The sequence below is a fragment of the Eucyclogobius newberryi genome, unplaced genomic scaffold, assembly GCF_026437365.1.
Source record: "Eucyclogobius newberryi isolate DKJ021-1_F unplaced genomic scaffold, fEucNew1.0.hap1 SCAF_6, whole genome shotgun sequence".
NCBI lineage: Eukaryota > Metazoa > Chordata > Actinopteri > Gobiiformes > Gobiidae > Eucyclogobius > Eucyclogobius newberryi.
In genome coordinates, this window is record NW_027316278.1 from 31,576,258 (window position 1) to 31,590,880 (window position 14,623).

The 14,623-nt window shown below is 38.6% G+C and overlaps 1 protein-coding gene across 1 annotated transcript in view; it reads left to right on the forward strand.

Annotated features, from left to right (window-relative positions):
- Positions 1-14,623, forward strand: part of frmd3 (FERM domain containing 3) — a 91,778-nt gene that overhangs the window by 28,784 nt on the left and 48,371 nt on the right. The window contains exon 2 of the mRNA XM_072433841.1: positions 13,134-13,238. Coding sequence (XP_072289942.1) covers positions 13,134-13,238 — 105 coding nt within the window. The remainder of the gene's footprint in view (positions 1-13,133; positions 13,239-14,623) is intronic.

A 14,623-nucleotide genomic window follows, 5' to 3' on the forward strand; every position in this document is an offset into this window, starting at 1 on the left:
ATACTCTGCTCGTAATCTGGTGCATGAATGTGTACGTGAAGTGGTGAGTCGCTCAATGTTTTAAATCAAGTTTATAAAATGTATATAGAGGTAAGGGAGGGAGAGAACACACAGGAAACTAGGCACCATAACAAAAAAAGAGCAAATCAATAAAATAAATGAATACTTTGGCCTTTCGCCTGCTTAGATCATTCTTCCTATTAGACATTAGCGTTTGAATCATGTCCCCTCTCAGCTCTCCCACGACACATTCAGGACACAGTAAAGACATCTGCACCCCCAGCACCGAGATATACTCTTGTGGCAAATAGATAAAAACGCTTGTACAGTTGGTAAGAACATTACTAAGGAGGAAAATGGGCCAATCCTCATCTCGGCTCGTAAAGAATAAGTAGACGAGCAGATTCTAGCACTGCAATGGGGTAGAGCGAAGAGGTTAATGTCTGTGTTCAGTAGCTCTTCGATCAGTACTGCTCTGAACTGCTGTGTGGCCCACACGCAACGAGTAACAGTGTTATGTAGAGAAAGTCACTTGCACTGGAGGGATTTTATGGATAAGAGATGGAGTCTGACTGAGGCAGAGTCTGACTGAGTTGAAAAGACTTAAAGCCATAAATTGATTATACAAAGTTTGTGGATCCAATCCCAAACAAATAATGCAAAGGTTCAACATTTGTGGGTTTTCAGTTTGGACGGTTCTTTCAAAAACAGTAAAAGTTCCTGTCCTCCATTTGAAATGATGAAATCATCAAATTCTAGAACCTGAATCCAATCTATTAAGACAGAAGATTGCCTAATTAAGTACAATAAAATGTTAATTTGAAGGTGTATAGCAGTTCTTCTCTAAAATGTTATCATGAACTGAATCTTTTTTTAATTTAAAACAAAGCATAAATCTAATAGCTATTTTTGATTTTATTTTTTGCAAACCTTTACTCCACTAAGAGTACTGTTACTTCAAACTAAATATTACTCAAGTGGTAAAAGTATAGTTTCAGAACAATACCATACTCACCTTTGTGCACAGTAGATATGCGGTTCTAAATTGTACCACCTTTGATATCAGCACTTTATCAACAATTTGTGGATTTTCCTTTTCGATATCTATTATGAACTAAAACACCAAAGATATGACACCGCAATTCAAGCTGGTCCAAATTCCTTTCGTCACGGTGATCGATTTACCGATGCAGTTTGTTCCACTGGCAGTACATTACGAGAAGCTCACAGCGAGTCTATCTTTTCTGGGAGCCGCTGTTTGATTTCACTTGGATTTCTGCCATCATTTTCAAAAGCGTTTGATCATTTTGCCTCCAAACTCAGACAGCGCCGCCTCCGAGGATCAGAGCTATTTTTACCCCGCCAAGTTTTTAATCATTTTATTAGATGCGTCCCGCCGCCGCCAAACGTACTCAAGTGTCTAATCACTTTGCACTACGAGCAGCTCACTCAATTGAAGTTGTGATAGGTGTACGAGTTTGATGTCATCGTTTCAGATTTGAGGCCAGGCGATTATAAATAACTCCACGGGAAATTCACTGTTTTGAACCAAATATCCACGTATGTTGAACCTTCATCATTGTGTGATGGAGTCGGTCCAAAATATTAACCTTGTGGCTCCAAGTCCTTGGAGACAACAATGACGCCTTAGTGATTGATTAATGCCACTACTTTTTAAAGATGCACCACATATTAAACATATCTAGCTCACATTAAAGGACAGATGTCATTTAAATTAACTTCTTGGAGCGTTGAACCATGTTGTATTGTTGTACCGTCATCAAAAAACATACCCCGAGTTGTATTTTGCGTCGTTCGCGCTTGTTTCGCTAATACTGTTTACGCGCTCGTCTTTTCTGAGTCTCACAAACCGAAAAAAATGAATTTTCCCCGGATCGTTGCGTCACAGGTCAAATCAGGACTTTTCCCGCGCACTTTGGTCCGTAAACCATCACCGGACTCGTTCTGCGATCAAACTGTGTTCACAACGAACGCATGGCTCGATCACATCATTCATTTACTTTTTCATTTGTCGGCTGTGATCGAGCAGAAAGTTTCATAGTGCGCCACTAATGCTAATAAAATATGAATCTTAGTTCATTTGTGCTGACAGAAAAGACTCATTAAAGGAATTGTTATTGTTCTAATGTGGTGAAAGGTGTTTGTAATGCAGATTTAGGAGGAGGTGAGGCGTTGTAATCTCTATAAGCAATATTGATGTGGTTGTATCCTGGCCAAGCCTCACATCGATCTATTTGTGTCTTCCAGCGTGTGGCGTTGGGCGGAGAACACTTGACTGGCTCTACGCTGCAATATTGACACTGTAATTATCAATAGACAGGTCTATGTACAGAGCTTATGATAAGGGAAATATTGGTAAAATCCCACAGATAGCTGAAGAAAACAGTGCATTAAAGGTGCACTATGTCACTTTTCTTCACTAGCGCTTTTTTACTAGCCACGGGAGAGAGGCTGCAATGACTTCCCACGTTAAATCCAACAAGTCATCCAAAAGTTTTCAACGTTGAGTGAATGTGAGGCAGCCTGAGCATTAGCGCTGAACGTGCTCTGGTCCTGGCAGGTTTTCCCAGATACATTGAAGGATGGTCAAATGCAGTGGACACATTTTCCTACAGGGACAGTAAAGTGTCCTTGATTTAAATAAACTTCATGTTGACCATTTACATGAATACCAAATAAAAAAGGCCCCAGTTTACTGCCTTGTGGGACCCCTGCTGGACAAATAAGATAAGATAAGATAAGATAATATAATCCTTTATTGTCCACACAAGGAAGTGATGTGTTTTCTATCCATTTGGCCCCTCAGAAAGTGCACACGTGTGAGTGCAGACAGAGCACTTGACTATCATTAGGTGACCTGTAGATAAGCACTGACTCTTCATTTTTAATACGCAGCTGGTGGTGACATCAAATATGTATTGGGCCATGGCATTGTCACCGGGTCATACTAGAGTCTGCTCTCTCAGCGCTGCTGCAGGCTCTGCATGGCTGGAAATATGTGCTTTTTATATTTTTCTGAATTGCAGTTGTGCAAAAAATTATGAATTATATTTTAAAATCAGGATTCAGTTCACAGTGAGTAATTCAAACCCATTCAAGAGCATAACATTTGAGAGAAGACTGAAATATGAACTGCTAAACTAACACAAGAATACCATTTCAGAACATGGGATTAACAGGTTTTATACAGAACCAGACCCCATGGGATAAAGATCAGAGAATTCAGTACCACTTTATAATAACTACACACTAACTTTTTATATTAAAGCATAACAAAGACTTAATTTACAATGAAGAAATAGTTAGTTAAAGATCTATTCAGGTTTAGTGACTACTACTATTAAATAAGGGGTTAGGAGTTACGCTATTAAGAGGTTTCTAAGCAGGAATCATTCTTAACAGTAAGCAATTTTTTTACTTAATATACATTATGTAACCTTTGTGTTATGCTGAGTTAAGGCTGCTGGGTCCAAATTCGCACCGGACGCCCCAGTTGGACGCCTGTACATTTGAAGTCCAAACTACGCCGCGTCAAACGCTCAAAATGCGGGATTCGCACTCTCGAACGCTCTGGACATAGACTTTGAGTCAACTCCTTGATGCTTTGGTGGGACCCCACCTTAAGAGGGTCTGCCATCCGTCATCTAACATCTCCATCTCCATGGAGATGTTATTGCTTTGTCTGGATTGTCACATAATGTGCCTTCAAATAACTGGAGCACTTGAGATTTGCTAATTGTGACCATTCAAATTGCAATTTTGATTTGGTTCTGATGAATGCAATGCTATGTGTAATATCTCCATTGTACTGTCTGCACCTGTGTTCTCCTGGCTCTGGTCCTCGTTCCTCGCTTGGAGACAGTGTTCAGAGAAACAGCCTGAAGCGTCCTGTATCTCCTCACTGCTCACTCATGTCTGTTTATGGTGTGGATTTAGTGGATTAAGGGAGCATTTGGCTGGGATCACCTGCAAATCTTAAAGGCACACACTATACACATCGATGAAATGATACAATCCCTACTAGACTGTGACGATACATCGAGCCGAGATGTGCACTCTTTGGGTGATGGTTAATCCCCAATATAGGCCAATATGTTATTTCTGCTGATCACCGGATTTAAAGAAAGTTTTATTTGAACACTTTAGCACGGAGAAGGCAATAATGTGAGGAAATTAATAAAAATTCCCCCTATGTCGGCCCAACAATATCTATAGATCTTATCGTCGGTTGTTCTTGTTTCTAAATGAAACAAACATCACCAAAAGCAGTACTTTTTGTCTGTCTACGCAAGGCAAGGAATGGCCAGTTTATTTGTATTTGAACCTACTCTCATTTGCATAAACACCTTAAATATTCAAGCATATTAAGAGCCACAGCAGTACACTACACTACAGCTATTTTACACTTCTGGATTAGGCTCTTGCAAATAGGGATCGCGATTATTAGGTTAATCGATAATCGGGATTATTCAGGTCACAATATAATCGCAAGAACCCCAAAATTATAATCGTGACAATTATTTAAGCAAATTAAGTATTTTTAGTTCAACCTATCGTCCAAACAATAGACCTAAATGTAAAGAACTTTTTTATATCTGACTATTATTGTCACATTTAACTTTAGTTTGTCTTTCAGAAAGTTCAGTCTAATAAACCCGGTCACAAACTTGAGATAAAGTTACACCCGAATGAAAGAAAATGAACAATTTCACTGTGGTTTGGTCACGGTCTCAATAAACGTGAATAATTGTGATGTCTTTTCTTACAATAATCGTAACACTGAAAATTTGATATCGTGTCATCCCTACAAGTTGCACATTAATTATGCAGGAGTGTAATTAATAAAGCCACGGAGTTTGTTTGCAAAGAATCAGTGACAAAAATACAGTATAGCTGACAAAAACTGATGATACTGCCCTGGAGATCTCCATTTGTCAACTCCCCCGATACGTTTTAGTTATATCTACACAGCGTATCCACAATGATGCAACATTCTTCTCCTGACCGCGTCCAAACTCCCAGCCAAGCACGGATCCACCCAGAGGCAGTTCAGCTTTACCGTGGCTCTGTCTCAACGGATTTATGCGGCGATGTAAGAGAAGCGGCAGCCAATCGGGTCGCGGCATGTGACTGATGACGTAACTGTGGTCAAAGGTCACGCACAAATCAAGGCGTAAAACATTTTTAACTGCGATTCAGTCATTCCTATTTGTCAGTGATCGACTCGGGCCACAGCCGATACTCTGACAGTGAAAACATGTGGTTTGGAGGAGAATTTACACTTGGCAGTAAAAATAATGTACTCTTTTTTTGATTGATTGAAGGTTTGTATTGTTTGTGTTTGTGAAATTGACACTGAAATACATTGTCTGTGTTCTAATGTGACCCTAAACCCTCATTCACCACATAGTCCTGCACTCTCTAGTGAACTCTTAAGTGCACTCACACACAGAGCGATTCAGCTACACTACACGTGAAAAAAGGTCTGTCAGTTATTTTAGTAATCGAGTAATTTATCGTTTTTTTGTTTATGTTTATGAATCGAGTAATCTATTGTTTTTTGTTTGTTTTTTTATTTAACTTTGTAATCTATCGTTTTTATTTTTATTTAATCAAGTAATCCATAGTTTTTTTTTTAATTAATCAAGTAATCAATTGTTTTTTCAGTTTTTTTAATTAATCAAGTAATCTGTATTTTTTTCCTATATTTTTTTTATTTATTGAGTAATCTATAGTTGTTGTTTTTTTGTTTTTTTAATTAATCGAGTAATCTATCTTTATTTTTATTTTTATTTTTAATAACCGTTATAGTTCCTAGTAATAAAAACACATTTTATTCTTAATTTCACTTCACCATTCCAAATGTCCATGATGTGTGCATCTGCCACATTTCACAGTAGGGCTGAAATTAACCAAGGGCGGTAACATCAAGGGCGGCAGTAGCTCAGTGGTAGAGTGCTCGTCTTCTGATCCAAAGGTCGGCGGTTCAACTCCCCGCTCAGTCAGAGCGGTCAGATCCACTGGCCCGCAGGTTGGCGGTGCGATCGCAGCTGCCCCATGTGAATACTGCCGTTGTGTCCTTGGGCAAGACACTTAACCCAACTTGCCCCCCAGTGTAATCTGTATTTTTTTCCTATATTTTTTTTATTTATTGAGTAATCTATAGTTGTTGTTTTTTTGTTTTTTTAATTAAACAATTAAAAAAACAAAAATCTATCTTTTTTTTTTTTTTTTTTTTTATTAATCCAGTAATCTATGAAGTTGATTTATTCATTTATTTTATCTTTTTTTTTTTTTTTTTTTTTTTAATAACCGTTATAGTTCCTAGTAATAAAAACACATTTTATTCTTAATTTCACTTCACCATTCCAAATGTCCATGATGTGTGCATCTGCCACATTTCACAGTAGTGGTAGAGTGCTCGTCTTCTGATCCAAAGGTCGGCGGTTCGACTCCCCGCTCAGTCAGAGCGGTCAGATCCACTGGCCCGCAGGTTGGCGGTGCGATCGCAGCTGCCTCATGTGAATACTGCCGTTGTGTCCTTGGGCAAGACACTTAACCCAACTTGCCCCCCAGTGTCTGCGTATATCTGGGGTGTGAATGTGTGTGTGAATGGGTGACTGGTTCCTTGATGTAAAGCGCTTTGAGTACCTTGACGGTAGAAAAGCGCTATATAAATGTGACCATTTACCATTTAACCAGGTAAATCAAGTAGTTTGATCACATAAAAAGCTTTAATTATTATTTCATTGCCTCGCTGATTCGTTTAAATTGCATATTTAATATAAGTCGCGTGAATCTGTGGCACACGGAGCGGAACTATGTGTGGCTCCTGCTGCACAGTCAGACAGTCAAGACAGTGCTCAGTTCAGCTTCCACTCTATAAATAATATCTCTGTCATTATGAGTGTTTTGAGCGTCTGCAGAGCCTCCAGAGTCAGTTTTAATCTGCCCTGGGCGTCAGCTGTAGCATTCAGCTGCGCTCTGCGTCTGACCTCTCTCTATGTATTTGCAAATGACACCAGTTTTTCACTAAAAGATACAATATTGTCCAGCCCTAGTCGACAGGGCTTTGTTAAAAACGCTCCTCTATCTGCTTTCATTCTGCCGTATCCAGTTTAAGACACTTAAGACACTACTTTTTCTTCTTTTTTTAATTAAGAGTTTTTTATTTTTAAAGAAAAAAAATATATAGCGGTTTACAACCATGAAAAATCAAACAAAACACGACCAGAGAAAGAAAAACAGACATAAATCAAAAGACATCCCACAAATGAATAAAAACTAAAACACAACTGAACCCAAACAAATGTCCCACTTTGCCCTGGACACTACTTTTCAAGGTGCATTGTGGGCAATTTTGAGCGCACTTCTTGGACATCCGGTCGTAGCCCATTAAATTTGCTTTGAATGCGACAAAATCTAATGGAATATTGAGACTGATCAATATGATTACGTTTTGGACATATTGCACAGCCCTAGTTAAAAAAAGGTTTGTATTGTTTATGTTCAGAACGGTAATATTGAAAGTCTTGTCACATACTTTGGTGTACACTATTTTGAGTGTATAAAAGCAGATTTTGGCTGTTCAAGTGTCATTAAATATTGATAGAATAATGCGCAGAGTGGAATGCGTGTGCAATTGTGCAACTCCTCCTGTTGGCAACGCTTGTTTTCTTTATTTTTTTTTGACGCAATAACTGGAATTGTCTTAAAGATCAAACGACTTCCAATCGCAATTGCCGTGATTTTGAATCCATAGCAGCTGATAAATTCTGCTCCGACGTTTGGCACCGTTCTGCGTGACGTTTTTCATATTCACTGGCCGTGTCCAACCAGGAAGTGACATTATAAACCTCACCAAAATTGCCAAATTGGAGAAAAAACTGCAAAATGTTTGGTCAAATCTTGGCTATAATCATTTTTCCCTTTGTTTTACTGAAAAGTGTAGTTTAATGTGTCATATGGACTTCAAGGGTGTGTTCATACTTGATCAAATTATGTCATGTTTTTTTTCTCTCTCTCTTTCTCTCTCTCTCTCTTTCTTTCTCTCCTTCCCTAGCTTTCTCTCCCTCTTTTTCTCTCTTTCTCTTTTTTATTTTTTATGTATATATAGCGTAAAACACATACTTTGAAGACGTACAACTACAGAAGACGTACAACTACAGTGGGTGGCGTTAAGTGCACTTTTTCAGTGTGCTGCCAACCGCCTTTAAAAGCAACACCACAACAACAACAACAACAACAGCAACAACGTGGAGAGAGGGAGGTTTGTAGAGAAATGCTGCCTGACTTGCTAAATAAATCCTCTCATGACATCAAGCTCATACCCTTGAAGCTGCTGAGCAAACACTGCGAAATTTATGGATGTGTTGAATAAATATACTCCAATGCTCATAGTGAATAATCAGACTTAAATAAAAACAAATTATGATAGGTCGCAAATTTCAATTTGATTGCTTAAACTTTATTAAAAACAAATACAAATAGATTTTTCACTATTTATTTCCACTACAGAAACAAGACGTATTTGAACTGTAGATGTCTTCATATTTTTTTAATATAGCATATATTTATAGAGCCAGTTGACCAAAGGGCTTTCCATTAAAAATCAAAGTAATTCAAAAGCATAAAACTAGAATACATTGCATTTAACAGTGCAAGCAATAAAACAAGCAGGACAAAAGCCAGTCTGGTCACTTCAAATCCAGGCTCAAAACATATTTATTCAAAGTCTGTAAGATTGAATTCTGTCAACAGGACAAAAGTTCTTCAAAATGTGTTCAGTCAATCTTCTTACAAATCAATCAAACGGACATAAATCAAATCACAATTATTGCTAAAACGTTTTTTTAAATGTCTTGCAGGAAACCTGAATTTTAAAAAAAAGTGTGGAATGTGTGGAATATTACACTAGGCTGCCCCAAATTAATTGTATGTTTGCTGTAACCTGACCAACATTTTTCAAGTGGGGAGGAAGGTAGGTCATTTTTAAATGTAAAATTTTAACTTTGAAGGCATAAAAAATTCCAAATTTGTATATAAAATCCACCCATTTAATGATAATTTGCCTATGAAATTAAGGTACTGGCGTACTCCCGGGAGGCGGCGTTTTTGATGTCGTTCATCTTGGTGACTATCCAGCGGAAGAGCCCGTCGATTCCACCGGGCTGAGCGCCGCTATTTCCTGACTGTGCTGCTGCTGCGGACTCGCTGTCCTGACCGGCTAAGGGGTTGAGATTGTCCCTACAGTAACGTTCCTGCTCACACATCCTTTTGCAGCGGAGCGCTCATGCTGTATGTTCATGCAAATTATTCAACACGCCGCTTTTTGGAAAAACGGTTGGTGAGTCGGTGAGGTATAAGAGAAAAAAAAATGGCATTACTTTGACAAAGTTGCTAAAAAAAAAATCCTGTCAGCAATTTTTTTTACCAAGTCGGTCGGGTTACGGCAAACTGACATATTTTTTTGGGCAGCCCTATAAGTCACTGTTCAATTTGTTTTTGAATTTGAATTGTTTTAATTAAAATTCTAATTCTGCGTATCTCCAAAACAGCAAAAACTATTTTTCGATACATTTCCCGTCACATTCGCAATCTTTGCCAGATAAATTGCAATTCAATAGTTTCCCTAAACAGTTCAGCCTTTCAGTGATGTACAAAAAAACAACAACAAACCCTGTCCACGCTGCTCGGGACAGAGAGATCAGCGTTCTACCTTCTGCTTATGTGTTCCGACAGGAGCAGCCAGCCCAGCTAAACGCACCGCTAATGCCCCTGACTCTGCTGAAGCTTCCTTCTGCTTACTCTGTGCTTCGTGAGCGCCACAGAAGGGCTCGGCTGATAACTCTTTATTGATCTATAAACTATTGATCGGTATCGGACCGGTGTCTTCATTATTAAACCCGCTGATTGAGGAAGACCAATGACGGCAAGTGCAGAGTGCAGCTTTGTCCTTTCTCAAACTGATTACGGTGCAATTAGTGGTTGTTTTTTTTTTCCATTAGACTAGTCAAACAATTAACTCTACTACAGTGGTATTGTTCTTTGAGACTTTTGTGTATTTTCTTTGGATGATTTGAGTCGTCTTTGTTATAAAATGGTCTAGTCGTGTGTGTTTTTACAGTCTGTATAGTCCAGATTACAAAGTGCAGGTGTTTGACAAGATCTCGTGCATCATCATTTTGGGGGATAGCGTTGCCACAAGATTGTGCACACAAGGAAATGAGGAAAATTATCTTTTTTCCTATTTCTATGCATTTAACTTGGACAAAAAAGGGTTGATGCTGGTGATTTACACCTTTTGAAAAGCCGTCGTTCCAAAAAGCAGTGACTGCCACAATGATAGCAAAGATATTGAATCACATTAAGGCTAAAAAAGTAATGGGAATTTTGTCAAAATCTCATCTTCTCATGTTCTCATGGACCAAAAGTGTGACCCGTCTTGTCTTGTGGGCCTTGTGTCTCATCCTGTCCCGTGTATGCACCCCTGTCTTCATTAAACACTCCATTTATTCAGTCTTTGGTCCTTAACTGTGTATAAAGTTGTTATCGATTGAACCTACACAATTTTAGTATCTTTTGTGTGTATTTTGTGCACTCCCTTTTAGTCCACTAATCCATGCAAAGGGCAAGACCAAGAATATCCTTGGTCGACTAATGTGGCAAAGACAAAAGTTATTATACTTTGTGTAAGCGCCATTTTATATGGTTTGATATTTTACATTCTTAATTTTATGTTATTCATAATAACTCATTTGTTTTTTATTTAAAAGAAGTTTGCATGTGTGTGCATGTCCTGGACGCTTGGGGGCGCACTACTGTTACCTGTCATGTAAAACAGGTGAAGAAGTTTTGTTGTAAAACTTTGTTAATAAAGAGAGATGGCTGGAGCAACACGGTCGTTTTAACGTGCTGCGACTACACCAGTGGTCCTACGCGTAAAACAGGCTCATGCAGTCATTATTTTCCGAAGAGGTTAAAACCAAGGAACAAAGAACTAGGATTAGCCTCTACACTTTGTCTTCCAAATATAACCATAATCCATTAAATGATTAACAGAGGTTTGTCAGCAGGTGTTTATGATGATCAGATTTCTGTAAAAAAAAAAAACACACACACACACACACACACACACACACACACAAACACACACTGGTTATCTGATTATTCTAGTTATCTGATATCTGCTGGCTATGTAAACGTACAGCGTGTCGAGCAATAGACACAGTGACCTTTCCCTCTTCATTCTATACATGCTACCTCTACTCTGTTGCCTTGGAAACCCTGGTCATGTGACGCATGTTAATTACACTGTTGATGGCGGTGACGAGCGGTTGTTCTAATGATGCTGTGAAACATCTGGATTCAGTCGGCGCCGGCGTAAATCGCACAAGGGCAAAGTCGATCCGCCACAATAAACCGGCTGTAGAAAGCATCACACGCGTCCGTAACACGAGCAAAGGTGGTGTGAGCGTTATTGATTGAGCTGTTGATGCAAATGCAAATGGAAATCAAACACAAGCTCTATAATGTGTCTGTATGTTAAATATGAAATGATTGAGAGTGCACCAGGGTTTGCGTCGCGTGTAGAAACAGTTTTTCAGACCAGAATTTGTTTGTTTTGCAGGTTTGACAGTTTGGATTGCTCACTCACAGTAATTTTTTTAGATTGGTCGCGTGATGCACCGGAGAGTTAATAAATCTCCTCCTTCCTCCATCCTTTTTTGATGACTTCTATACGCACAAAAGATTAAATGTACCAACAACTGGAATCTGAATCATGCATTAACTTGTGTTCCAAGCTATGCTGTTCTAATGTAGCTGAAAAGTTTGAATAAAGTATAAAATAGCCTCAAGTGGCCTGAAAACACTTGTATATTGATAATGTTGGTGTGCATTGGTAAATCTGTAAATCTGCAGATATTGATTCAGTGCAGATGAGAAATGCAAAGTGATTCTTGATTTACCCTATGGAGTCCCTGTGTGTTTATTTGATCACTTACGACCTGTGAACATACGACAAAAAAACATTTAAGAGGTAGTATTTACTGTTTGCCAATATTTCCTCCACATTTATGATTCCAGCAGAGATCCAAAGGAGAAATGTATAACACACACACATTCACATACACATACACACACACACACACACACACACACACATACACACACACACACATTCACATACACACACACACACACACACATACTCACATACACACACACACACACACACACATACACACATACACACACACACACACACATTCACATACACATACACACATACACACATACACACACACATTCACATACACATACACACATACACACACACACACACACACACACACACATACACACATACACACATACACACATACACAAAAATGCAAAGGCCACCGCTAATGTTCTAGGGCTTTGTTCATTCCAAATAGTGCATAGTTCCAAAATTGAGGTCGAAAAACAGCATTCTTACTGTGAGTGAGTGAGCCTCTCCACAGATCTGGCCTGTAACTTAGACTAGTTGTGCCAATACAATACCTTCTCCATGGAGATAAGCAAGTGGCGAAGACTGAACCTTAAATGTCAGATTTATTGACACTAAGGTAATCAAACGTATCGAAAATCTTATACTAATCAATAATACTAGTTTTGAAGTATTGATTAAAAAATAAAAATCATATAAACATGACAAAATGTTACCTTTTGTGAACAGTTTAAAATTTTGAGATTTATCAGAACGTACTATTACTTCACGTTGGAAATGTCAGTCTAATGTCTAAAACCGGGACCTAAAAAAGGAGCATTTTTTATTATTGGCGTGTTGTCAAAACTGGTATTGAGAATATTCCTTGGTATCAAAATCGTGTTTGAAATGTTAGAATCGTAAAACACTGACTGATACAGAAAAATACCACAATAAATAATCATTTTGAACAATAACCTTTCATAGAAGTTATTTATTTAACTCTCCCACATCTTATCACACTGCAAAAGAAAAGAAAAAACAAACATTCGTTATATTGCTCCATCCTTCAGGTATTGAACAATGTGTAGATGTAGTGATTATCGTCGTTGCTGAGTGTGTTTTTGTGTTTGTTTGGCAGAGAGACACCAAAGGCCAGTACCTGTTGGACCATGTGTGTAACCACTACAACCTCCTGGAGAAGGACTACTTCGGGATCAGATACGTGGACCCGGAGAAGCAGAGAGTGAGTACGCGTCCGGTTGTCGTTTTCGTCAAGTCGCTCCCGACCGCGCTGTTCTGCGTGACGTGTTCTCACAATCTCACAACAACCACGGAACTGTTTACGAAATTCTACATGGATTTTCTGTTCAGATGAATTTAATAGGAGTCATAAATTTGGTCCTGCTGAGACAGTTGGCTATTATTAATCCTCTCTGAACAACAATAAAAATGCATAGGTTTTGAGCGTGTGCACTTCACCAGCCTATTTTCTTGTCTAAAAATATAATGTGCATCAGGGCTTACGCTAGTTTATTTAAAAGAGAGAGAACGGAGAGAATTGCAGGGAGCGAGATAAGATTTTACCATCAATAAATTAGCTATTCTAAATTCTTGTGTTGCCTTTTAGCAATCCATTTTAACAGTCCATTTTTAACAATCGTTCCGAATCGCAAATCGACTTTTTAACCCTATTATTATTGTTTTCCCAGCTCATTTCAACCACTTCAAGTTGTATTTAGAGTGACCGGTGCATGTCATTGCTCCTCAGATTCCACACCAACACACGGCCACTGCGCTTTATTTACTTTGTAGGATTCGGCAGCGTTGAGTGGCTATTTTGACGCACATTTAGTTTTTTTTAAATCTGCTGTTTGCCATGGTGAAGGGCGACATATTGTAAACTCTGGGACAGGCCAAAAGTTGTTTTAGATAAATATATATATTTTTTTACTATTTTATTTTTCATCAGAACGTAAAACATACACAAACTCAACAACACTTATTACACCAGGAAAAAAAATAAAAACATTATACCGGGAATAAAAATGAAATAAAATGGGTAATAATGTTAATAATAAAAAAAAAAAAAACTCAAGAGCTTGCTAGACTTGGTGAGGTTTAAGTTTTAGGAGCAAAAGTTGCGAATAAGGGAGTGGCGTCAGAAAAATAAATAAATTGTAATTTAAAATGGTCCAAATAATAAAAGATCCACGGTCACAGTAGTAAAAAGCACAGTAGGTCTTCCAATCATTCCACTTATCAATGCTACTTTGGGCTGCCATGGACTGGTTTTTACTTTCTTTTTCACGGCAAGTAAACGTTTCCGCTCTATGAAGCCTACGACCTGCTGCAACCGGCTTTAGTCCCACCAGAGTCTACCTTCTTAATGATTTTGTTCAGGCAGAAAGTATAGCCTCGTCTGACTCTTCCTGTGGTGAAGACAAACGAACGTGCGGGATCTCTTCACTTCTGCTCCTCTCCACGAGTGTCGTATTTTCCCCGTTTCTCCAGAACTTACAGCAGGGTCTCAGTTTCCGTAGGGATGAGCAAATTCCTGCGCCCAGTGGAAGTTTAATGAATATCAGGAATACTGTGCACTGTGGAGTGTGCAAGAAAGCTTTATAAATG